Genomic DNA, 27,837 nt, shown 5'->3' on the forward strand with positions numbered 1-27,837 from the left:
CAAGTCGCAGCAATCTCTAGCAATCCAACTTTAGTTAACACCTAATCACATGAAGTCTCACTTTTGTCTCCCACAATCACCAAGTCCCATTTCATGTCATTGCTAGACATTTTCCAGCCTCATCAAACTGCAGCGCATCCCTTCATCTGAGCAGCTTTTCCGCTGCGCTGCATTCCTGGTCGGAGGTGGTTGGAGAATTCAAACAGGGATGTAGGCAGCAGAGCCTTTAAATTAGTGCTCTATTATCTACTGCTACTAAATCATTCTCACAGAAGACTACATTCACTTCCCTTTTTTTGGTCACAGTTACTAAGAGTTTTCATAAAATAAACCCCAGCACGATTTAATCATGGAGCATCTTTATTCTGAAACCTTTCCAGACACATTGTTTTGGACATACGGGGGGGAAGTGCAGGGATCATGTTTTCTCTCTTGGCCAAAGCATGTTTTTGAAAATCAGCATAATGCAATGTTGTCTGGAGACTGTTCTCTGAATAAGGACAATGACAAGACATTCTTTTGAACATAAACAGTCTGAGGTCCTGAGCATAATAAAAATCTCACACTCACTTACACTGGTTCATCACACACACACACACACACACACACACACACACACACACATTCACAGTAGTTTGTCACTGCTGTTGCAGAAACAAATCAATTCATCTTTTTTTTTACTTTATTTGAACTAAAACTTTACATGGTCATTTATGCACTGGTGAGCTTCAGCCCCAGGCGCTTGATACTTGTTAATCCCGTCTGTAAAAGTACATGTGAGTTGAAGAGAAAACAGGACTCCTCCTCTGTATCTTGAAAAACAATGCAGCACATGTTTTTCAAGCCATCAAGGTGATTATAGTGGTTTGATGGCTGTGTTATTTTAGATAGAAAAGCTCCTACAGCTCTATTTTAAAAAATCAGCAATTCACCTCAAGTCACTTAATTAGTAAAAGGATCAGCATTTTGTTCTTGTCTTCATGGGGAGTTAAAATCCCTCTGGAGTTATTTTTCATTGCATCTTCACTGGACATTACAAACGGCGTCTGTCTTTGGGGAAATACAGCCGTAATGTTACATTATTGTGACAGCTCCTTGTGTCTGAGTTTCCCAGAGTCCTGCGAGATGGCATGGCTCTGGTGGATCAGGAAAGTCATGTTATTACATTTGGATCTAAAAGAAATCCCAATGCACTCAGATGACAGAGGTGGCAGGTTCCATGAATACTGCGATCGGGTACATTTTGGTTCCATTTGCAAATACTGACTTTTCCAGAGTTGAGCTGAGGCTCCTCCGTCCTCAAAATATTGTGTTCGTGTTCAGAGACACTTTTGTTCCTCAGGGGTTTAAACAGCACCGATTCTGTGATGGGGGACTTGTAGAGTCTGTAGGTTTGGACAGGTGAAGTAAGGGGCAGGGAGGAAACAAGCTGCTATACCGTTGGAGGCAAATGGTAACGTTGGCCCGTAGAAAACCTCCTCCTTCCCCTCTGTGCTCAGATCCAGCACCTGGAAATAGGATACGTATATAAAAATACAAGGTTCTCCTCACAAAAAGCAAATTGGTCATAAATATGGCAGTGGTTTCTGTAACAACAATAATTTTTGGCCATGTTGTGGAAATGTTGGTCCAATGGTAATTCAGTTGACCACTACCCAAAACTACGAGCTGGATTACCATGAGGTTTTGCACTAATGTGGTCCCCCAAAGATGTCCCCCAATCACACTGGTGACTAACTGACTATACCACTATAGTCTATCCAACTGTAATTCAGCGTGAGATACTAATGGGATATTGTGATCCCTTGAATTCTCATCTAGTGCCATTATCAGGTCAAAAATTCAGCTTGTCCAATTCTTTGGTTAATTAAACTACACCTCCCATCAGCCTCAGCTGCACTTTGTATTTTCTTAGTTTCTTATGTTAGCAGGCTCACATTTAGTGTGTTAGCAATCCCTCTGAATATGATGCAGGGAAAAGCTGGAGTACACGTGCAGGATGAAAACCTGACTGTGTAATGCAAGCACTTTATTCACAGATTTAAATATTTAGTTAAACCAGGTACAAACGTTATTGTACACTATTATTCTTTCCTATTTTTCTAGTAAAGAGCAGTTGTCATGGTTCCAGTGCAAATTCATCAATACAGATTGTGCGTTCATGTGTTGCCGGGATAATCACAAAAATGATTTCCTGCCTGGCAAAATCAGCATCTTAAGTCGGAACAACAACTCGGAGAGTCTGCAAAAATGTTGGTTGCCAAGTTACTGATGTCATCACTTAAAAATCAATGAATATGATTTTACAATCAGCTTCACATTGTAGCTTTGAGTAATGAAAAGTAACTTTTGTCTCTTCCAAACTGTCCATCTCTCACAAGCACCTACCACTACACTTTACAGCCAGTACAGACATTTTCTATATATTTATATGCCTGTCACAGCTGATGCTTTTTCTTTGCTCTAAGTTAATCAGCAAATATTTGAAAAAAAAGTGTCGAGGTAAATATATAAATATACACATTATGTTTAAAGTGTCCATGGCTTTTTCCACATTCAACAACTGAACTCTGGAAATGTGACTACAGCACACATTTATTTTACAATTAGAATTGGAGTTACTTTTGATTATTCAAATAAATATCTTGACATAGTTATCAATATGTAAAACCAGCATTTATTTGCACAGTAATATTATTTGACAATGACAAACTATTAGGTAGTAATCTGGTCATACATTATCACATTGTAAATGGTAAGTATTTAATTAGCACCACAAGCGCTTTACAGTACAGTTTATTGCCATTCACCCATTCACACACATTCATGGGCAGCACTTTTTTCTATGAGGGGCCATTCGGCATCTTGCCCAAGGACCCTTCGGCAGGCCACAGCCGCCCTTGTCTGAAACAAGCTATATGTTTACCTTGTAATACAATGCAACGGTTATTCATATTACAAAAAAACATATCAACATTGTCTGACACTTACTCATGTTCAGGGCTGCTCTGCTGACTTTAGGGTAAAATTAAGCTGATGGATACCTTTTCCCTCTGTCTGCTTCTTGACTCATCGCTATTCATAATTTCCCTACTGCTGTTGGGCAGCATTAGAATGACACGTATTCATATCACACAGTGTCTGATCATTCTGAAGTATTGCAACAGTCGTGAAGGTAAATCCAAAAGCATCATCTCTTACCTGGATGCACGCCAGAGGCTCGTTGGTCCAAATGGAGTACCCTCCAACCACATAGATCCTGTCATCATGGACGGCGATACCTGACTCATTCTGACCTGAGGAGGACAGAGCAGACACAATGCTTCACTGTGCCGAGCAGAGGGCATTCTGACAATATGACTTCCACGTCCCCCAGGAGGCAGAGAGGGAGATAAATAGAGAAAGATGGGGCGAGTTAAGATTGAGCTGCTGCTCCCTTTCCTGTGACCTTGTATCAAACTTTTACAGATACAACAGGAGGAATGTAAGGTCACCTGAACCCCTGGGAGTCTTTATTAAACATTATAGCAGTGTAATATAACAAATACTCATTATGATCACATCCCACAGTATAGGCATGGATTGTCTACAGTGCCTATGCTCCATGCAGATGGACGGACTGTGTTTTTATTACCTCCATCAAGGAGATCATGTTTTCATTGCTGTTGGTTCTGTAAACAGGATTATTCAGAAGATTACTGAACCAATGTTATGGTACCCTGGTAGAGGGTGAGGTATGGGCCAAGGGAGAACGCACTATATTTTATTGTGGATAAGGATAAAGGGATTTCACAATTTTCACTTTTTTCAACATTGAAGAAATAATGCCTTATAAATAATCTCTATGAAAAAGAATTGGTACCAAAAGAATAAAGACATAATATTACAAGAATAAAGTCGTAATTGACAAGAAACTTGTAATATTATGAGACGAAAGTCAATGTTACGAGAAAAAATCTAAATTTTACAAAACTACATGTACAAGTGTTAATTGCAATGAAACTAGTATTATAACAAAGATGTCCTTTTACAAGAATACAGTTTTACTTCTATGAGAATAATGAAAAAAACATAATTAAGGAAATGAGCAAAGGGGAAACTGTGCCAGAGTTCCTTCTCTTGTCTAGTTGAGCAAAGCTGCAGGGAATAATTCTTGGGGTTTGTCACTACAAGCAGCCTCTTTCACATACAAGTTAAGAATGGGAATTTAAGGGTTTAATGTAAAAACCATTGATACCATTTTCCTGTTTACTGTTATAAAATAATGTCTGCGACTGTTTCTTGGGGAAGTTGCCAAACAAACCGGCATGTGGACAGAGACAGTTTAGCTGTTTCCCTCTGTCCCCAGTGTTTATGCTAAGTGAAGCTAATGGTCTCCAGACTCTAGCTTCATATTAAGTGCTGACACATGAGAGTGTCAATCTTCTCATCACACTCTCAGGAAGAATGTGCATAATGAAATCATCTGTGTGAGAATTTCAGGTGCGTGTTCACATGTGAGGTTCACTTCACTGCGCCCACCCGTGAGGAGGCTGAAGGAGCAGCGAGTCCACTGGTCCAGGTCCATGTTGTAAGAGTCGATGTGGCGGACGAGGATGCGGTCGTTGTTGTAGTCCAGGTCGTTACCGCCGAGCACGTAGAGCTGCCTCCTCACTGCCGCCATGACGTGGTAAACTCGCCTCTGCAGCATGGGACTGCGGGCCAACCACTGGTCCTGGGGAGGAGGTGGAGGAGAGAGGATGCGGTGGTTAAAGCAGATGGAAGCGAAGAAAGGAAAAGAAGGGAGAAAATGATGCGATGCAGAGGAGATGGAGGTGAGACATAGTGCGAAGAGGGAGGGAGGGGAGAGAGAGGGTGGGAAGAGAAGGAGGATGAATAAGAAGATTAATATTTAAGCATATCCATGCATGGGTAATTGATGTATGCTCAGTGCTAGATAAATAACGTGACACTAGAGCGCTGGTTTGTACTAATGACTTCCCTCCCTATTTCTAATCATATGTTTCAGCCACTCCATTTTACACCGAGGATCCCTGCTCATTTCACTAAGTGTGCTGAAGCTTATTTTGTGTCAGTGAGTGTGAGTGTGTGTGTGTGTGTGAGTGCTTGATTGAGGCAGAGAATGAGTGTGTGTGTGTGTGTGTGTGTGTGTGTGTGTGCTGGGAGCTGACGGGTGGCCATCTGTTGAGGGTAGAGTGGGTGGGGGGTTGCTGTTGCTCTGGCAGGTGAATGTAGATTCATGGTGAATACAAATGAGACTCTCTCCCTCTCCTTTTCACTCGCTGCTTGGCTTCTAACGTCGACACGTACAAACAGACCCATATGGATATGCACCTTACACTTATACACTCTCCGCATACCTCCATACTATATACAGCCTCACCTAGATCCAGGCCTCTTCAACAGCTGCCTCATAACATACACACAAACAGAATCTGCAGCTTAACACATTCCACTGTGGTGAGCTGTGTGTGGGAATTACATAAATGATATAAATGCATCCCTGATGCACCGAAAGACAAACTAAAGGTATGTCTCTATCATTGTTCACTTTTAGTTAGGATCAAAGGTCATAACTTATGGAAAAATTTGCATTTAAGGAGCAGCAGCACCGGTAAGCATGAAAAATTATGCACAGCTCTAAAGTATAAGATGCCGAGTTTCAAAAAAGTGAATCTAGTTTTCGTATTTTCCTGGGTGCCTTTGGTTTCAATTATTTCCCATATGGTGTGAAAATCAATTAGCACACCCCGGCCTGTTGTGTAATCCATCACAGTAAACACAAGGTCTGCAGTCATGTTCTGAAAAAAGACGCTGTTGTTACACTGATGTAGCTTAAGTGTAGATTTAAACCTCACAACAGAAATATTACTCTGACAGAAATCCGAGCACACTAAACATAAACTGTAAACTCAATTATATCTATACACACAGGCCAATATTGCAAATGTGTCTCAGAGGACAATACAGTCTGAAAGACACACTCCCCCATAAAATGTTTACAGTGGAAAAATACCGGAGAGTAAGACAGTAAGACATGATACTGTTCACTGTGCACTGTACGTAGACAGAGACGGCAGCAGCAGAAATAATGAATGGAGTAACAGTAACATGGAGTGTTGGAAAGAAATGTATCATGTTTTGTCACTAAGAGGTTGTTGTTAATAGATTTCGTGCTGCTAAAGTTCATTTTGTTAAAATAACAAAATTACTTTATTTAGTATTTACTTTAATAGTACTTGAACTTTGAACTTTGGTGTCAACTTTGTTGTTACCTGCTCTGGATCATACACCATTAGTCGATTCTGGTACTGAGCTGTGTTTGTCACCCCACCTGAAACACAGAGGAGCAGCAGTCTGGGCTTTAAGTAATACAAATATGCATGAAGCAGTGTTCTACACCTCTGCCACGGGGGTAATGTTTTCGTCTGGGTATGTTTGTTTGTTAGCAGGATGACGCAAAAACTACTCAACCAACTTACATGAATTATTGTGGAGGGGTGGGGAATTACCCGAGGAAGAACTCTTATGTTTTTGATGTTGATCCGGATCAGGGGGCAGATCCAGGATTTATTTTTGATGTCTTTAACATTGTGGGATAGGATGTTTTTAAACAATTACCTTTTATTTCTCAGAGAATAATTCATAGATGTTAATAAAGAAAATGTGACAAGTTTAGGGGACAGTTATTTATGCGTGTGTGTAATTTGGTGCAGATCCAGATATAAATCTGGATCTGGTGAATTTAAATGTAGTTTCATAACTAACTGTTGGGCCTGGGCAGAGGTATGAGCACTACTGAGTGACGTCTTACATGTGTATGTACAGGTATGTGTAGAATTATGTATAACTGGAGTCCCTCTTCCCTTCATCATGTACCTGAGATCCAGAGCAGGCTGTCAGCCACACAGCCAGCGTGGCAGGACAGTGAACGGTCAAAGGGTTGGACAAACATCCATTTGTTCTTCTTGGGACAGTAGCGCTCCACAGAGGGCAGCACCTGGCGCAGCTCGTTCCTGCCCCCAACTGCATACAGGTACTGACCCAGAGCTCCAAGGACAAAGTGCTCTCTGCAGGCCTTCATGGGGGCTATCTCAGTCCACCGGTTGCCCCTGGGGTCGTACCTACAGGCAGTCCTCACTGCACACGTCCTCCCGGTGGCATGCTCCACCTCACCACCCACAACAAATAAGAAGTTCCCCATAACAGCCACGCAGTGGTGGCTGCGGCCAGTGGGCATTGGTGCCAGCTCGCTCCAGTTCGACCCGCCTGCAACACGTACATGCTCTTGCACAGCTGGGTTGAAGTACCGCAGCTCCCTGACTCTGCTCACCTCCCGCTTCCGCCCGCCAGCTATGTAGAGGGTGAGCGACTGGAAGCGAGGCCTGGTGCGGGCTGACTGGCGCAGAGGCTGGGCAAAGCTGGCATGGTGATAGTCCATGGCCTCTTCCACCAGGGCGGCAGCAGTAGGGCTGGATTGGACCAGAGGGTGGCTGTGAGCAAGGTGGTGCAGGGTAGGGACGTCCATCAGGCCATAGCGGACATGTTGTAGAAGATCCTCAGTGTACTGGTAGCGGCAGTCATGTTCCAACCACAGAACGACCAACTAGAGGCAGAAACAAAAAGGAAGAACAATTACACTTAACTGTTGTATACAATGGAGAGGGGATAACGCTCTAACATAGTAAGTCTATAACATAATTTAAGTTAAGAATGACCATTTCATTAACAACAAGAAATTTACATTTTCGTCGTTTTCCTTAAATTTTCTGCGTCAAAATTAAATTTGAGAATTTGTGGATGTCAAACAAAGAATTCCATCAAACTTTACCTCCTTTATTTATACCGGTAAATTAATCAATCAGTACAGTTGTTGTGTTATCATAACATGTTATAGTTTTTTTAATGTGGGGATAGGTGGAAAAAATATATATAACTGAGGATTGTCTTGCGTTTTTTTTATAAATACAAAAAATATCAGCTATATCAGCTGGTTCCTTGTCCCAATAATTTTCATACAGTCCCTTAAACAGAGGGAAAATGAAAGGAAGTTCAGAACAGAGAGAGGGAGGAAGGAATAAAGGGCATGAAAGGAGAGGAAAGGAAAGGGAAAAAAGAAACAGCTTGGAGTCAGTAATTAAAAGAATAAAAGATTAGAGGAATGAGCGAGAAGGTGGAAAACAAAAGAAGTGAAGGACTGATAATCATAATTGTCTTTCTAGACACCTATAGGTCACGATGGCAAGGCTGAGGAAGGCTACCGCAGCATCTCACACACACACACGCACACGCTTATTAATCAGCAGCATTCAATATACAAACTGTAAATATCCACAGGCATCCTCTGTTTAATGCAGACAAACTGGCTTCCAGAGAGGGGATTTAATTGAACTTGAGCGCAGTGCAAGGTTATTTAGCTGCAACGAGGTGTGAATGTGGGCGAGATGACTGGGGATCACTGATGCCATTATCAGAAAAACAAAGTGTTTTTTCACACAATCAGTGCAGAGACTGAGAACCAAGAATTGTGGAAAAAGGGCGAGTTATGGATTCAGTGGAGATCAACAAGGATGACCACGGTCGCACAAACATTTGGATTCACTCACAGGATTACAACACAAACAGCAGTTGGTGTATGATGTATGCACGAATACTCTGTGTGTATATGTTGTCTTATCCAAACCAAACTGCCGTACCTTTATTCCCTCTTTAATCCACTCTAACATTGTGCATATGCAACAAACATGCAAGTCAGGATTGTCTTTTTGTGGTATCTGTGCCACTCTCCTGTCTCTACCTCTGTTTCTCTATCGTTCACCCCGCCTCTCTCTCCTCATGGCTCTGAAGTGACAGTGTGTGCGTTTGTGTCTGTGTGTGTGTGTGTGTGTGTGTGCGTGCATGTGCACTACGGCAGCTGACTGTGAAGGTCACGCTGCATCACACAACTTCCTCAGGGCACAGAATAAATCAACTCCTTCTCCCTCCTTCCCCTCCTCACTGAAAGACAAAGTGGGATAGTGTGTGTGTGTGTGTGTGTGTGTGTGCGTCTGAAAATGAGAGAGTGAGGGAAAGAGATAGTGAGGGAGAAACGTAAAAGGAGGGGGGAAGCTACAAAGAGACAGAGCAAAGGATGGCAAGAAAGAAGAGAGAGTAGAAAAAAAACAGCTCCCAAAAAAACAAAGCCAGAGAAAATGTGATTTCCAGAGCGTGAGAGACCCTAAGAAAACTCTGAGTGACAATGATTGACGGCCAAGCTGTATCTGTCCTGTGTTGGTGTGCGTACCCCCCAACCATGCCACGCACCCCCCTAACTCTTTGGAACGACAGCCCCTACTTCGCCGTTCGCTTCCGTCTGATGCCCAAATTAACCTTCTGGGCGAAGTGAAGGAGGCCCAAAGCAGCCTAATCAGAGGCTGATTATGGCAGCGGCGGCTGGCTAAAGGGTCAGGGTAATTGTGCCATCAGAGGCCTGATTGTTTTCAATCAGACGGGCGGCCGAGTGACAGCTGGGGGATTGGGGCCCTGATGGAGCCGCGGTGGGCCTAATCAGAGAAGAGAAGGGGAGAAGAGAGAGAGAGAGAGAGAGAGATCTGAGGGGGTGAGTGGGGCGGTGGGAGGATGGGAGGCTGATTGGTGCAAATGAACAGTCAAAACGGCAAGTTCCCAACTTGCACTGCCTGCTTCACTCCGCAATCCCCGCCAGTTCATCACACATGCACACACACACACACACACACACACACACACACACACACAAACATTGATGCATGGATTACTAGTCTATCACACATGTGGGCACACAGTAAGAAATAGTCCTTCATGTTGCTTTCCCTCGCTCATGTAAACAAACAGTATATGATTGTTTATCAGCCTGTGCTAGCTTTATGTTGTGGCTATGCATTAGTGTGTGTGTGTGTGTGTGTGTGTGTGTGTGTGTGTGTGTGTGTTTAAGCAGAGATGATTTCCCAGTTTATTTTTAATCAGAATTGCCTCAGCACTAAACATTAATACTGCATCTCCCCAATGAAATCCTGTGACCACACATAAACACACATGGAGTTGTGTTATCATGACTTCAGAGGACATTACATTGACTGACATTGATTTCCTGGAGATTTACTCTGACCTTAACCATAGTTACAACACTAACCTAAACTTACTCTTAACACATGAAATGATACTTAAAATCTAATGAGTTATGTTATGAGGACTTGACAAGTATAATAAAAATAATAATGTGACAATGTTAACCAATGTGGGTCCTCACAACATGAGTAATACCTGGACCACACACACACACACACACACACACTCCCAGTACCTTCCATATCTCCTCCTCACTCAGGGAGGTGAGGCGGTCACTCTTCAGCACCTCCCTGAGGAGGCGGTAAGGCAGCTGCAGGGCCTCGTCCTGCCGGTTCTGGCTCAGTTCAGACAGATGTTCCACCAGGAAGCCCACCACGGCCTCCTCCAAGGCCGGGAGGTGAAACAGGTCAGCCACGCGGTACAGCTCCAGGTAGTTCACACTGCTCAGTTCCTGCAGGAGGAACACATATGAATAAACATACATGTGGATAGCACGTCTTCACCATTTGCATAAGTTGAAAGGATACGGAGACAGCTGTCAGACCACATCATGTCAAAATACACTGAGGCTGCTAAGGAAATAAGGTTCACTATAAAGGTAGCAGCCTGGCAAATACACCTGAGATCCCCATTAAGAAAATTATACTGTTAAAACCACATATACCACTCCACCAATCTGAATGACCTAAACCGTTTCCATTGTGTGTGGACAAACACTTTATTCTTTCACTTCAAATGTTTTTTTTTTTCAGTTTAAATTCTCTCTCAGTACTTACAAGCAGCAAAAAACGATATCATAAATATTTCAAATTTGCTGGGAGGCTCCTTTAGGCAAACTATAACCCTTAGGCAATATTTCACACCTAGTGACTTAGTCTTTGATTTACTGTAGACTTGATCCTATAAGAATATCTCATCTATGCAACATTTACACTATATATATATATATGTATGTATACTGTATATGAGCTGATTTCATGGCCGTGGTTGATTGACAGCATCACAGATTTCAAAGGAGGAAGCAGAGAGTGGGGGTCTGAGGTCTGACTAGTGGAATAACACTGCCATCTTCTGGCAGTCCTTCTGCACATAGATTGCAAACATGGATCAGTGAGTACCTTCCCTTTGTTACCATTCAACTTAAAGGGATAGTTCACCGAAAATGTCAACTCTCTCATTATCTACTCACCACTGTGCAGATTGAGTGTTTGAGTCCACAAAACACTTTTGGAGTTTTAGGGGTAAACAGTGTTGCAGCCAAATCCAATACAATCAAAACAACTGTGGTCAATTCTTCCTAATGTAAAAAAAACAACAGACAAAATGCCTCCATACTGCTCCTGTGAAGTCATCCAAGTAAACAGCGTCATTCACACCATGTTTTAAGTCCTCTGGTATCCTCCTCTGGAGCCACGTTCATGTTCACATGCACACACTGCACACACTCAAGTGCATGCACCCGGTAGCATCGCTACTTCCGGTAGCCCACATTTAGGCTCGAAACACGTGAGTCAAATTTTGATTCCATTTGAAGGAGTCCCCAGTTACTTCAATTGGATTGGATTTGGCTGCAGCAATGTTTACCCCTGAAACTCCAGAAGGGTTTTGTGAAATTAAACACTTCACCCACACCTCCATCAGCATAGTGGTGAGTAGATAATAAGTGCATTTTCATCCACTCACCATTTAAAGAGGTTATGTTGCACTGAAAATCTAAATGTTACTGCAACTGCTGTGCTACAGGAAAAGTATGCACGGTACTTTATTTTGGAAACGACAATGAGGGCTGTTAATAAATGTTTGAATGATGTTGCATTAGAATCCTCTCAGCAAAAAGGACTTCTTGTGATACACAGAGAAAGTGTGGTATTGATCCGTTCTTCAGTATCGAATGAGGAGAACTCTGCACATCAGCATCCATCATACTGGAGGATGGAGTTGGGTGATCGTGACTAGCTGATGTATCTCCTTTTCAATCAGACGCTGCAGTGTGTATTGGGAAATCGATGTTACTGGTCGGGGTCTTACTTTCTATTATCTACTCAAACTAAACAGCAGACACCAGCAGTCAGCTGACCTGACTTGTGACTCGAGCAGGAGCAGTGTTAATCTGATTGAAGAGATGACCAAGCAGAGAACTCATGACTTATTCAGCAGTGTGTTCTTGTTTATAATTTGCTGATCAACACAAACCAACAGGCATGAGGTTTTTGTGACCACCAGATGGCACATTAGAGCAAGGTTTACCATTGTGATGTAACTCTCACTGGTTTTTAACAATTATATCATCTAATGTATATAGTATTGTATTTGATTTTTTATATTAACCTCGTTAACTTGATTAAATTTACTTAATTAAATCCCTGTGACGATGCTCTTTAAGCATTATATTGTTGTTCTTCTCGTCCAACACTTTACATTGTACTGTTGACCCTGTGTTGCATCACATATGCACAATCCCTGTTCTGGTGTTTACAATATTCATATATTTCATATTGTTTCTTTTTTATTTTTATATTCATGCTTGACAAAAGTCACCACAGCAAATTATTTGCATGTGTAAACAAACTGGGCAATAAACCCTAATTCTGACAAATAAAACTAGAAACTAGAAACTGTAGGGACTTCAATGACAAAATACAGAATAAATAAATAAGTAAATGAGTCAGGTGTCAGGGATCTAAGGTCACTCTAACCATGCACAAGCTGTAATCATTAGTATAGAGTCTAATTAAGTGATTCTAAAACCACTGCAAAGTGTATGGCTTCCACTGACACATATCAAACTGTGTATAAAATGAGTGATTCTACAACAACCTCAGCCTGATTTGCTTTTATCTCCAGAAGCTTTTGACCATATTTACCAGCAGTGGTGTGTCCTCAATCTCAAGGAGCTCACACACCTGACCTAACAATTACCCACACTGCTGAAGTGTCCTTGAGCAATACACTGAAACTGTTCTCTAACTAACGCAGACCTGTGACCTCCTTGTCTGGGAGGACACACCAACAGACCTTTAACAACAGATTGCTGCAGATTGGAGAGCAATTATTTTACACAAATTAGTTTTGGCATCTAACTTTGAAGCAACATTAGCTCGGAGAGAAACTGGAAACGGGGAAACCATCTCGCACGGCTTTGTCAAAAGATAAATCATATCCACCTCTCAGCAGCCCTACAGCTCAGCCATTATCATACTATCTTTTATTTAAAAAACAAAGCCTCCAAGATGTGAGTGCAGCTGGCTAAGAAATAAACAATATCATATAACACCCCCTTGTTTATACATATAGTATTTCAATATATATATTTCAATATCAAGTTTTACAGGTGCTGGGAAAGAGATTTATTTAACTTTGGACAGAGCCATGCTACCTGGCATCTAGTTGTCGTTCTATGCTAAGCTAACTACTGTATATATAGCTGTATATTTACATTATGATACATATCATTTAGCTGCTGTTTTTATCCAAAGCCACTTCCAATAAGTGCATCAACCATGAACCCTCGACAGCAAGAATCAACTACATTAGCCAAACTATTTCTACTTAACAGGGTGAGTCCAGTCGTCAAAATCCAGCAAGAAAAGCTAAATAAGTGTGTGTCCAAAGTATGGAGCTGCACCTCTACTGAAGTATCATTTCTTTCTTCTCAGTTTCTCATACAGAAATTACAAAAGGAGGATCATATGCAGAGCTTAGTTAACATGATGTTAACTCAGTTGTAAAAGGAAAAATCTGAACCAGATTTCTATCATAATCTAGATTTTTTACAAGCATACACTATATCTACTCACATTACAGAAACACTTAGAATGTACAATGTAATGTTCTTTAACAAGTTTTTCATTCAATTACCACTAAGAGACCAACGCCCTGACGAATACAGCTCTATTGTTTGCAGAACAATTTAATAAAAGACAGGATCAAATCTACTGACTGTGCCTGAGTGGAACAGACCGCTGAGAACCCAATGATACTGAATGATTTGATGGTGATGGTCACCCTGTGGTGTGAAGTAGTTCTCTTATGATGTTGCCAGCTCATGCAGGACGGCTGCATGTGTATGTACCTGGATGAGGTAGTGGGAGCAGAGGCTGAGGAGCTCCAGTAACTGCAGGTGGCTGCCTGCCGACAGGACGTCCTGGATCACCGCCGGCTCCAGCAGAATCTGGCCATAGGACACAAAACAGGTCACCAGGTGTCTGTTTCATTTCACTCAGTTTCACTGTGGGGCAGGGAGTTTTCAGAGACAACAAAAGGATTCGTAAAATAGATTTCTGAAAATAATTTATTGTTGTTTATATATATATATATTAAATCTATTCTACCAGTGATGAACCAGACACTTTGAGAGGAAAACTGTATACTCAGTACAACAATGCTGATTCAAAGAAATCAAGTTTTACAGTGAAAACTGTGAACAAAACAATTCTTGCACCGGCCGTTAGACAGTAAATGTGAATTAGGATTGTGGAGCGGACCAATTTCTGATTGGCAAGTGCTGTAACTGCTCAATGACAAAGTGAGCAGTTACAGTTGCCTAAGTATAACACAACACAATACACTATGTGTAAGTATGAAGTATATTGAAGTATTATTACATATCTGTAATTTTTTGAAAATTGTAAAAGAAAATAATTAAAAACGGTTGGGGTGGGGATTAAACACTTTCAGTGACATATTCTGAAAAAAGATATGTGCAATCTTGGAAAAAAAAACACTATCTATATATTTCCATTTTTTGAAAATGTTGGTATGGTTTGAAAAATTCTGTTTATATTCCAGGTTATTTTAAAAATGATGTTGCACCGTAGAGGACAGGAAGAGTGAGTGTGACAGACAGCACAGCAAACCAAAAGATTGCACTATCGATGTGCTCGATTCCCCATTTTCATCCTCTCAGCGAAGCGACACAGTCACACAATTATTACGGCATTGAATCTGCCAAAATGCTGCCTGCTGAGCTGGATGAGCAGAAAATTATATCTGCTGAAAGCTTCCTCCTGTTACCCCCCATATTCCCACAGCCCCATGCATCATAAAGCTCTGTAACACAGCCAAGTAATACTGCGGGGCTCTCGGGAGCAGAGCCAGGTAATACCAGTTGTATGGAGGTTAATCTGTCAGGATCAGGACCACATGGAGTAAAATATTCCATTAGTCAGTGGGGTAATAACCCAATCAGACCAGGCTTGCCACTTGTAACCTCTCACACGGTGGACTCACCTGATCCAAATGAAATTGAGTTTGGTGTTAAAATGCAGGAACAAGCCCCCCCCCTGCCCTATATAACCACAGAGCTGTGACTGAGCCAGGAGTGAAGGTGAGACAAATGGTCTAGCCTGAAATGCCTTCTCATTATTTATCACTCTTAAAACAGGAATAAGCAGCTTGTGTTTTTCATCGCACTAGAACAGTTTCAATAGAAATGTACTACTTTCCTCTGGTGCATGTTTGTCCACGTATTGAATTGGAAAACATTTTCGTCAGCTTTTGTTTTGAGCACATGCTTTGCTGCATATAAATAAACCTGTCGTTTCACCACTTAGGCATTCACGTAAAACCGTTCATTTGAAGTCATCAAGCAATTTGTTTCGAAAGGTAAAATATTTCCCAAGGAGCGACAGCCTCTTAGAGCAATTCCCAGCAATCTTTGCTGATAAACATATTTTTTTCTCTCCTTCTCTGCAATTAGCCAGATCTACACATACCCACATACCCAATTTATCACAGTGTTGTTTCCTGTCAGGCACGGGCAGACGTCCAGTTAACCACCATCACGATCTATGGGCTCTCACAAGCTTTGCATATTGAGATGGAAAGCAGCTGTGAGTGGCCCTTCGCCTCAGGATGCATTAGACTTAAGTGAGAAAAGAAATACTCCAATCTTTGATCACCAATTATATCAAATTATCTTAAAGGTTCAGTGTGTAGAATTTTGTGGTATCTAGTGTTGAAATTGCATGTTGCAGCTGAACACCCAACACCTCACCCTCTCCTTCAAAACATGAAAAAGAACCTGCTGTAGCCTTTAATTGTCATAAAAACTCAAAAGGTGTTTAGTTTGTTCAGTCTAGACTAATGTAAAAAACATGGCAGCCTCTGTAGAGAGGGTCCCCTCCATGTAAATATAAAGTATTTAAATATAAAGGGTCTTTTCTGGGGTAAAGAAAACTACAATTCATACAATTTAGATGAAACAAACTAGTGAAAACATCATGAGGATTATTCTACATTAACTTTCTGCCAATAGATCCCTTTCACCTAAATCTTACACACTGGACCTTTAAGTTAAAGGGAAAACCCTCCAATCTATGCAACCATTTGAATCAAGTTTTTATTAGATGAACATAACAGTTTTTTGACTCAATCAGCATCCTGGCAGGGAGCATCAGCAGCACAGGCAAACCCAAAAACTCTAACTAATAATTGTTAGTGAATGCTCTCCTCTCCACAGGCCCACTCCAGCTCCAGCACTTCAGCCTCACACAGCACAAGTCACTGCGGCTGGTCCAGTGTGGGAGTATAGCGAGCTCTTGAGTAAACCCACATTTATTGTATCTGCTGCTTAGACGTGATGAAAGTAGACGTTTATATGGCAGAACATAAAGATGCCACCCAGGATCTGAACCATGACTTACTCTACTTCACTCTTTTAGCTTAGAAAAAAAATGGATTTAAAGTCTGAGAAATTCCAGGTCTGTTGGTAATAAAAGTGAAACAGTGGGGTATGTTCCTAGTGTTAATTGATTTAGATCTCTGCTGTGGTCTAACGATACAGACTCGACTTCTGACTGCATGTTTCCTCAGTCACTGGCCTGTGACATGTGGCTGAAAGATTTTAGTAGGTCATTATTTACGGCGTGGGGATAAGCATATTGCCCTCATCTCATCTGCTATCATCTCCTCTGGGCAGACAGGAGCTGAGCCAACCAAAGCAGGGCGGCTTTCAAGCCTGCTGTTGACCTACTTACACTGCCTAACTGATTCACTCTTTGCTCATTTCCACTGTGGAAATAAAATTAGGAGCAATTACAAAGTTCCTGGCCTCTCCGTACATAATCCGCTAGGCTGCTTATTGGACCAGCCATTGCCGGCACTAAAAAGACCCAGGGAGGTTATTGGAAACAATCACACTCACTGCAGAGGCTGTGACCTTACTCACATGACAGCAGCTGCTTTAGTATGGATGTAAAATACTGTGGCCTTTACTCCTCCTTTTCTTGAATCTAATGCTGTTTCTTATTGAGGTGCCAGGTCAGCAGCATGACCACAGCACACAGTGGAGTGGCCAGAGTAGTAAAATGTAGAGCACCTGTACACTATACAACACAGGATCCAAAGGCATGCGGCAGCAGAGGCTAATGCTGCAGAGATTAAACGTGGCAAATCTGTCAAATCCATGGTCTGATTTATTTTGGTGACACGTTTGGCAGTGGTGAAGCAACTACTGGATCTAAGTCCATGTGGCGTTGGAATAATCGGAAAATAAGTTCCTGACTGGGAAGATTCACGTGAGCGTCATCTCAAGTCAGAACAGCTCCGAAATTCAGAGGAAATTTTGGTATGTGAGTTGCTCATCATCACTTAAAACCAATAACATATTTCTATTAATTGTATTAAATCAGCTTTAAGTAGTAGCTTGGCAACAAATGTTCCACTTTTGTCACTTGCATGCAATGGGCCAATGTCCAAACATGACTTTTTATCCACGTTTTTATGAGTAGCATACGTTTATATTGATGTCTGTCACACCAGATACCTTGTTCTTCATTATTATACAAATATTGGAAAGAGGTGTCAAGTTAGTAAGTAAATGCTCTAACATCTCATTTTTGTCAAGAGAGTGTGTTTATTTTGTGGTATTGCACCTTTCACCAAAGTAAAGGGTCTGAATAGTTTATCAGTGCTCATACTGTGTGTGGTTTTTGCTCTTCTCCTCCCAATTAAAGCGTGAAAATTACTATGATGTATTTTCCTCACATTGTCTTTAGATGACAGTTTCTGTGGGCAATGCTCTTTTCTTTGTCATGCTCACCTGTCCAGTGTAGGCGAAGTCTAAAGCGTGCTTCAGTCCAACGTTGGTCACTCCTTGCAGGGTCACTTCGTCCGCTTCACTCTCCACCATGCACAAGCTGAACATGGCCTGATGACACATAGATCCAATATGTGGAGGTCAGCGAGCACCACGTGACAGAATATTTGATCTGGTATTTTCACTCTTTGGTTAAAAAACCCCCACAAACTAGGACTGTGCAACAAAACACTCAATAAAAAAACACAATAATCATGGGTATTGATGCTAAAGTCAATCCGGATTTGTTTCTCCAATGTTGATTCTGCAGGGTTGTTTATGTTTTATTCCAAGTTGTTACAGTACTGATGGACTGGTTTTCTATGTGAACAAACAGCATCATCGTTTATCAAACCTTCCCAGACACAACATCCCAGAAACACCTCTGTATTCGTTTATCTGCCTCTGCCCCGGAGGTCAGCAATAATAAATAGCACAATCAGTACTTTCTGTTTAACAGCCTCTCTGTCTTACTCTCCTTCTGTCACACACACACACACACACACACGTGCATGTCATGTTCAGAGCAGCGGTCGGACGCAGCGTTTGCAGTCTGGCCCTGCTGTGCTTGAGTACAGCTGGCTGTTTGCCAATCAAAGCTATTGACTCATGTCACAACATGACGGGATATCAGGGATGCCATTGATCGGGGCCGACCAACAAAGCACAGCAGTCGAGAGGAAGAGTGAGAGTACGATTGTTCAGAGATGAAGCAAACCTCCACTACATGTCCTCTCAGTGATGAAGATCTAGTTGTTATTTATCTGTATTGTAACAGGCCAAAGAGACACTTTATAGAGCTTTTGAAAACTAACTGGAGCTGGTGTAGGCAATTTCTTTCCCCCACAGATTCCTTGCCTCAGGGATAGAGATACAGCTAAATTCCAATTTCACATATCTTTGTGATCACAGTTTGCAGCACAGCCACTCTGCACTCTCTTCTGTGAAACTGGTGTATAACTGCATTATAAGCTTCAAAGCCCCCCCGGGCCGGCCAGTTAGCATAGCATATCTTTCTGTCACGAAAACAACACTCACTCATCGCAAACCCTCATCCCATTCTCCCTGATTCATGGGACACACGAACCTCAAGGAGGCACCGACCCCCTCTGATGGCAATTGTGATGTGTGAGACAGGGTCGACTCAAGGCCATGCTGAGTTTTAACCGAGGCCTGTGCGCGCTAATTAAAAATCCACGGGTCCACTGAGCACAGGAGGGCCTGTGGCTAAACCTGGGGTGTGATGGTGGCTGAGCTGTGGTCAGTGTGAGCAAGAGTGCAGACAGTTGGATGGAGACACAGGCAGAAAGAAAAAAAGCCGAGAGTATGTGATGGAGGAAATGCCTACACGCTTTGCATGTTCCCTTTTGTGTTTGCGTGTGTGACAAGGGAGGTTGAGGGAGGACACACTGAGTGTCCGCAGAGCTGTTCGCCTCCAGCATCAGCGATCTTGACCTTGGTGGAGGAGCTGAGAGAGCGCTGGTGGTGACGGATGACGCCCCTCTGACTTGGGATATAGATCCAGTGCAGAGACACAACGGGTAGCTCTCTGCAGTGCTTTCACATGATGCTGCAGTGCTGCAGTTAGCCCGAGCTGCTTTAGATTTATGTGCGTCTGCTTGGGGTGATCAAACCAGAGAGGACTCATGACTCCCTCACACACCCAGTGGAATATTACAGTATTCAGCGAGGCCGTTTTATATCATTATATATGAGTGAAAAATGAGTATTTCTCTGCAGGCCCGTAGATCTACTATATATTAACAGGGAGATATTTCACAGAATTTCTTACGTGAAAACTTTTTAAAGGTCACTAGACAGGCACAGATACCAGTGGGTTTATATTAAAGCTGCAAAATGTTGGAATCTAGTGCTTTAAGTCTTCTTTCCTTATCATCTCATGAAAAAGGCAACATTTACCAGAATTCAGGGTGTTTAATAAAAAACAAAAAACTGTGAACCCACATCAAGACCATGAAATACATAAAGACACAATTAGTGCTATTGATGATATAATATGTTTATTAGTTCAGCCTCCCTGTTCGTCAAACATGGCTCAATTAATTCAGGTTGATCTTGTTCATTCTCACCCAGTGTTTTTTGAAAATTGATTTGTTCATCTCAAATTTAAGTTATCCTGAACAATATTCCATATTTTTTTATTAAAGGCAAAACAAAGCAGAAAATGAAAAACTTAATAACTAGTCATATAACTGGAGGAGACTGACCTCTGCAAAGGAGGTTATGGTTTCTTGACTACTGGACTGATAACCATGAAACATGATGGCATAGGGTGTGGTACGTGTAAAGGAAGAATCCATTCAATTTTGGTGCATATCCACATCAGGGGTGGATCACTTTCTTTAACATTTTCACATAAAGCGTACTTCAACATTTTCCTTTATATTCTCAGAGAATAATTCAAGCCTCATACCCTCATATGCATGAGTGTGTGTAATTTTAGCAGCTTGATTGAATTTAAGGGGAGTGTGCTACTAGTTTGACTGTTAATGAAGTTTTTCTTTGTATTGTGTGCCTCATTGTTTTCACAGTTTCACCATGATAGGAAGCCTGAAGTCCATTTCTCCTCTCTATGTAACTGAACATCAGTAAGAGGTTCCAGATAAGTTCACCAAGACTTAAATAAAGCTAGCTCAGTTATACACGTCTGGAGAACAGGACTCAGGTCTTTTCATATACAGCCAATGTATTCTTCATTAATTCTGCATTATAGTGTGTCCTGTAAGTGTAGATATACAATATACAAACCCACTGCAGTTTTCCTGGCACCCTAATATTTCAGAAATACTGCAAAGATAAACCAAGTTGGCATGAAAAGGTGCCAGAACTGTTTTTGTAGCTGCAATCTGAAAGATAAATCCATAAATGTTGATTTGTTACACTACAACTGAGTGGGTTTTTTTTCTTACACTGCAGCAGAGGAGTGCAATACAGCACTAATGACCGTCGTCCTCTCTGTCCACTTAAGTGATCGATGTAAAGTTGATCAAATGATCAAATCAAGCTGTAGAGGGCAGGGTAGTTACGAGCTGTAAATTATTTGGTCGAACCTAAATACAGTTGTGGAAGCACTCAAACATTTTACATAAAAGTAAAATTAAATAGACAAATGTAGTCAAGTAAAGGAAGCATCAAATTAACTTTTCTACTTGAGTAAAAGTGAGTTAGTATTTGCTTTTAAAAATACTGAAAGCATTAAAAGTAAAAGTACTTCCCTAATGTGATGTTTTACCACAACATTTTGGCTGTGTCTTGGTGGTGGCCTCTTCTGAAACCATTTTAGTGGTTTTCGTTACCCGCTCTGATTTGATCAAAGCACCAATCCCCCTACTTGTTGCTGATTACAGTATTTTTAAAAATATGATAAAGAATGAGAAAATGTGGTGGTGTAGAAATTAAAGATATTTGCTGAAATATGTAGTGGAGTCTTAAGTAAAGACCAGATATCTGAAATATGTGCGTGTCAGTGTATTTTGTTACATCCCAACAGAAATACTGTGCAATCAACGTAATAAATACACTGTCGACATAAAGAAGTAAAAACAAGAACAGAGTTCAGAGTTGTGCTGGGTGGGTGAAATGGTTCTTTGAGACAGTAATAGCTTTTGATATGAGTTCTGTCCTGACTGCAGGGCTCTCTGTGTGACAAAGTTTGTGTGTGTGTGTTTGTGTGTACTTTCGCTGAGGGTGTGTGGTTCCGGTGTGAGTGACTTGGCCGTATCTTCCTGAGCTGTCCAGACATCTTAGTAATGCGACAGCAGTGGAAGAGGCAGGTGACACCTTCAGGACAAGTAAACAGCTCACGCTTGGTCAGGTATTTCATTACAGTCACTCATGTCCACTGGGCAAGATAATGTGTTATAATCACCGCTACGTGTGCGTGCGGGTGTGAAAGACAGAGGCACAGAGGGAGAGAGAAAACACAGTCGCACACAAGGCACCTTCATCTCCTCAAATGAATGAAATAAACCCCAGCAGTGCAGTTAGATAACAAACCGGAGATAATGTTGTTAAGCCCCTACAGGAAAGGGAAAAGTGGAGTGAGTTTTTCTTGCTTACTGCAAAGAGATATCTAATAATTTGATTGCTGGAACAACAGTGTCACTCGGCTCAACTGGGACTTGAAAGAGCGCCTTTTGCTTTTTTAAACAGAGGCCGCAGAACAAAAAGAAAAGTGACAAGGACGAACAAAAGAGGAGAGGAGTGCGAATCGCCCACCTCTTAACTCTCTGCAGACAAGTAAAAATAAGCTCGAACACAAACGTTCACACAGGAGGAGTAATCCCTCGTCAATTTATATTTAATCTGCCTCTCATTTTCAAGAGGGATTAATTGCAATTTCCTAATCTGCGCAGTGTCCCTGAATCAAATCTCATCTGGGCCCTTTTCCCCCGTGTGCGGCCCATCTCAGAAAATCTCCCGTCTGGCTGTCTGTCAACACAAGTCTACCTATAACCACCTCTGAGGCTTAACTAGAATCAGACACAAGCCTTGATGAGAGAGCTTACAAAAGCAAACACTGGGGCTCGGTCCACGTGGGCCTGTGAAATATGATCTGTGGGAGTTTTAATTTAGACTGACACTGCCTAAGCCTCATATTCAACAAACCATTTTCATTACAAAGAAAACCCCATGGATGTGCAGTCAAAAACTGAGTTTCTATTCAATATTTTTCTTGGACCCTGAAGCAGCATTTAGACCATTGTGAGACCCAGTGAATAATAATCTCCAGTGAGACAGGTTTTGTGGAAGTTTAACCATCTATGGTTACACAACACACTGTATCATTGTCACCTCTATCACATCAGCAGTGGGCTACACCGCCTGACTGTTACATGCTTTTTATAGATACCTGGCAAATATCTGTTTGATAAGAGCACAGTCTTTTGTATCAGTCTAACCATTGTCCATAGAAAAAACAAAAGCAACTTAAATTTATGTTCATATTATAATAATACCCACAGGATCTGTTTGTTCCACTATTAATGCTATATATGTTCATGCTATGCAACATGGTCGAGGACTCACCCTGAAGTAATCGCTGCATGCTGCCAGGACGGCTTTGTGGGCGTGGAACTTCTGCTCGCCGGCCACCAGGGTGACATCACACAGCAGGCCGTCCTTCCTCTGCTGGTTGAGGGCGGAAAGGACCAAGTCCTGGTGGGACTTTGAGTGGCAGAGCCTCTGTCCTGTCAGCATCTCCCTACTGCTACCCACACACACACACACACACACATGAAGTGAATATGTAGTTGAACTGTAATTGGATTTTCGGATAAGCTCTATTATAATGTTACATAACAATAGGAACATCTACTACTTATAGTACTACTACCAAAGCTTCTTTCATTATTACTATAACACTCCTGCTGCTACTATGACTACAACAGTAATTTAACCCTTTAACACACACATCCCTTCTGCAGATAGATGCATTTCCTGTATACTCCTCACACTGCTTCGACAGTACAGTGGATAGACGTCTACATGGCTACGTGGCTGCACTGACGGCAATGTAAGTTGGTCGGTCCACAGAAAGATCTAATCAACTGCTGGATGAATTGCCATGAAATGACCATGGTGCCCGTAGGGTCACCGGCAGATCAGAGTTCTCCCGTCAAATTTGTCCCAGAGGAGTTGAAATGATCAGTTGTGGTTTGAATTGATCGATTGTAATGACTTTGATCCTCACTTGACTTTCTGTCTGGCTCCAACCAGTGATATCTGTGGTTTTTAATGGTTTTGATTACCTGTATGGATTGTTACGTTAGCATTGACACAGAGCCATAGACTATATATAAAGATGGACGACGCGTCTCCACTTCCTCCTAATATATCTAGAAATTAAGCCAGAATATCCAGATATAAGTGCCGCCATCTTGTGTATTTGAGCTGAAGTCTGTGCAGTGATTGCATTGATGGCCCTGACAACACACATGCTCGACCAATTGTGAATCCGTTTTTCGAAATATACCAGAAATATGAGCACTTGAACAAACATCAATTTGATAAGAAGTGCATAAAATGACAGAGACCACTTTGGGGAAAAAAATTGATTACTTTGGCCCATGTCCCATCCATTAGCAGAGCATTTAGCTCATAACACACCACAGTGCTCAAGTACAGCCACACAAAGCTGCAAGCTGTCTTAGTCTCGCTGACACTTTAGTTGTGATATTTTAATACAAAGAAGGTTTTAAAAATTACTACAATGAAACAATGGCAATGCAAAGCAAGATGTCTGATTAACCATGAGATTCATTCAGTATATACAGTATATGTTTTTGTTGTAGCAGTAAAACTTGTGCATAGTGCTAGCATCACATGGGGAGAGCAGAGGGTGGCAACATGTAATTTTCTTTTTCTGCACGATGTAGACGTGAGAAATGTGAAAGATTTGTTTTTCTTACTTTTTAATATTTTACTTTTTGCCATGAATGCTATTTCCATTCTCTCCTGGCACTTTAGTACCCATTAGAACGTGTCTCACAGTTCTCATGTTAGATTCCTTACGATGGATGAGACAATCTAACTGACTATGGAACCCATCTGCTACAGTGTGGCTGACTTACTGAGCAACTGACTGACGGTGCTGTGAACCCATGTTGCAGGAAATATAACCACATTTTTTCCAAACCCATCCTCAGTCCCTCTCTGCTTGTACTCATCCATCAGCAGCACACCACCCTATCTAACTAAGCCCATCTCTGTCCACTGACAGTCCAGGCCGTCACTCTAAATGCTGCTGTCTGCAGGGAGGCCTGCTCTGTCACCGTCATGGTGATGGCGTGTAAGACAGAGGAAATAATGGGTGTGTGGTGGTGCGTGCGTGCGTGTGTGGGATATGGGCCAGCAGTAGGATGAATGATGAGTCAGGCTGTTTGCTTGTTTGTTCGACTCTGCCATATAGAGGGAGATCCGAAGGGAGAGAAGAACAAAATGGACGGCTTTAACGAGGGATGGAATGATGATGATGATTATGAATATGTTGAAATATATATGAAAATAAAGATAAAAGGTGAAAACTATGATGCTGTGTGCACTTTTAAAATGCTCAGTCATGAAATATTTTAATTTAATGAAACAGTTTGAAGCAGCAGAGACAGAAATAGTCTGATTATTTACCACTAGCATGCCCTCACCCAAATATAACAGAGATTACATTTCCCATAATGCAACAGATAGCATATTTTTTGCCTATGTCTCCAGTTCTGCATAGTGCCCTTAGTAATACCACTGGGGGTGGATCTCTAAAACCCTGCACATGGTGCTTTATAAAGATAAACAATGGAGTCCATTCTATTGACTAGCACTTCTACATTTATCTTACTGTCAACAAATCCCAAGACAATACGAAAACCAATAATGAACTGAATTCATCCAAGTAACAAATATTGACTGTGTAGCCAAAGCCTGATATTCTTCTGGGCCATAGAGCTCCATGTTTTCCCAGAACAACTCAAATTCTAATAAATCAGCTTCAAAGGGGAGAAATATGTTCCTCTCTTTGCTATGAAAGAGGATACTGTAGCTTATCAGGAGTCAACGCAAAATCATATTATGAATATAATATTGTTTTCCATTTTTGTCTTGTGGAATGAGTTTGCTCGAGAATTAGAGTCACAGACAAGCTGCACAGACAGTTTTTGAGAAATGGAATAAGACATTTTTGCAGACAACACAAATTTAGAAGACACAACTTTCTCCTTACAGGGCGGTTTTCCCTTGTCTAACCTCCACAAACAAAAAGGACTATTTTTAGAGAAAGCTACCAGAGTCTGCACACTGGGAACACCTCTACGGAACATCAGGTTTTCATCCTCTGGTCCAAATAAGGAAAGGTGTTCTCTGTGCCAAGTAAGAGGCTCCTTGCCAGCAGATGTCCATGCATATACAGTTATTACTTTAAGAGTTCTATTCTCTTTGAGCCTTGAGCATCTTTGTTCAATCCATGCTACCCATTGAGGCTGGGTTTAGAAGACATGCCCCCTAGACAAAGAAAGAGCAGATGAAGGAGGTGGTGCTACTGTATGTGGCTCCTGAGGACTGCAGTCTCCTCACTGGGCACATACATCAGCCTGATAGGACAGAACAGCACGTCAGCTTTACTCAGTCCATCCACTGACCCAGTGGCACTGTGACAGCCTCCTGTGCAATGTGTGAAGGGGATGCAACCACATGTCAGGCCTAATGCTGACTTCTCCCTTCTCTCCACCACACTAGTGTTGACTTTGACTATTCTTTGTCACTGCTCTTTCAAGGCCTTTTCATGTAAAGCACAGGCACAGTGACAGCCACGGGCGGCAGGACTTCAGAGAGGAGAAAAAACAAGCTCAGCACTTGTCAAAAAACAAGCTGGGAGTCCGGATAACACCGAGTCTTTCTGGTGTAGCTACAACCTTGACATAATGTGCAACACACCTGAATCGGATATACCACAGCCTCCAGTGACATAAAACCCATGAAGCAGCATTGGAGGCAAACAGAGGTCAGCAAGCCACTCTGGATACTCTGATCAAAACACTACTCACTTCTCACTCACTGTACAATATGTCATCCCATGTCTACTGGTATTGATACTTTGCAGGAGAAAGCCTATATGCATGTGGTTCATCTTAGGCAGGGCTGAGGGTACTAAAGGCTGCTTTTGAGTGGAGTCCAGCCCTGCAAGATGTAGTTATTGATCTGCTCATGAGTGACCTTCAGACGCATGGTCACAGACGAATGCTACTGATTTATGATGGATAGAAGGAGTCCAACCCCAACAAACGCAAAGGCATGTGGCAGACATTTCATATACTGTTTAATGATGTGAAGGTGTACTGCAATCATGTTTACAAACCTCATCAGGAATACAACTTGGGATATAAAATATATATAATTCAGCTGCGTGTCCCATACCTGATAGATGTATAGAAAGATGGATAGATAGATAGATAGATAGATAGATAGATAGATAGATAGATAGATAGATAGATAGATAGATAGATAGATAGATAGACTTTCCATCACTTCAGAAAAAGATTAAACATATCCGGAAGGTGGATATATTTAGGGTCTGATAAGCACAAGTAGGCCATTGTTCCCTGCAAAACATCGTAATCTCCTGACTGAAAACAACCACAGTGGTTCAATTTTACGCACACGAGACAATTACGCACGGCCGACGCGCAGGAGGGACTGATCTGTGGGAGGAAGGTTTGTGTTGCCAGAGGAGAACACTGTTAGTGCATTGACCGGCACGTTCCAAAAAAGATCCCCCAGCTGTCACACGGTCTCCTAGCAACAGGCCGGCGCCTCGGTCCACAAGCTACAGAGACAGAGTCAACCTCCGCTTGTTCGAGCACAATAATCCTGTTGCATCCATCACTCAACCCTATCCCAGCCAGAATTCTCCTCAGTGCACCAGCTGGCTTTGCAGGGATCCACGGTGCTCGGCTGCCTCTCACATCTGACTGTACCACAGCTTAGAATACGCACCTCGTATGAATGTATCGTGAATCAGTCCCGTCCCCTTTGGCGGCGCCTCCGTTACAAATGTCATTTGATGTCCGAGGCTGGTGTCTTTGCGTCCGCGGCGACAAGAGAGAGAGAGCGGGGCGACAGATGCGCTCAGCCACCGCGGACACTTTATTGGTTTACACTGTAGCACC

General features: G+C 42.0%; 1 protein-coding gene across 2 annotated transcripts; it reads right to left on the bottom strand.

Moving 5' to 3' along the window:
* Positions 1-342: 342 nt before the first annotated feature.
* Positions 343-27,820, bottom strand: klhl32 (kelch-like family member 32). Of its 2 annotated transcripts, none has more exons than XM_020091088.2 (10): positions 27,665-27,820; positions 23,213-23,390; positions 18,128-18,235; positions 14,159-14,257; positions 10,322-10,537; positions 6,880-7,606; positions 6,276-6,334; positions 4,522-4,714; positions 3,202-3,296; positions 343-1,508 (listed from the first exon to the last, which is right to left on the bottom strand). In XM_020091088.2, exons 2-10 carry the CDS (start codon positions 23,381-23,383, stop codon positions 1,347-1,349), a joined length of 1,830 nt encoding a protein of 609 aa, XP_019946647.1. In that variant the 5' UTR covers positions 23,384-23,390; positions 27,665-27,820; the 3' UTR covers positions 343-1,346. The 2 variants fall into 2 exon arrangements, with proteins under 2 accessions (XP_019946647.1, XP_019946649.1); XM_020091090.2 differs by having other exon boundaries at positions 1,208-1,508; positions 23,213-23,393; positions 27,665-27,801.
* Positions 27,821-27,837: the final 17 nt, after the last annotated feature.

This window comes from Paralichthys olivaceus, chromosome 13, assembly GCF_024713975.1.
Source record: "Paralichthys olivaceus isolate ysfri-2021 chromosome 13, ASM2471397v2, whole genome shotgun sequence".
Lineage (NCBI taxonomy): Eukaryota > Metazoa > Chordata > Actinopteri > Pleuronectiformes > Paralichthyidae > Paralichthys > Paralichthys olivaceus.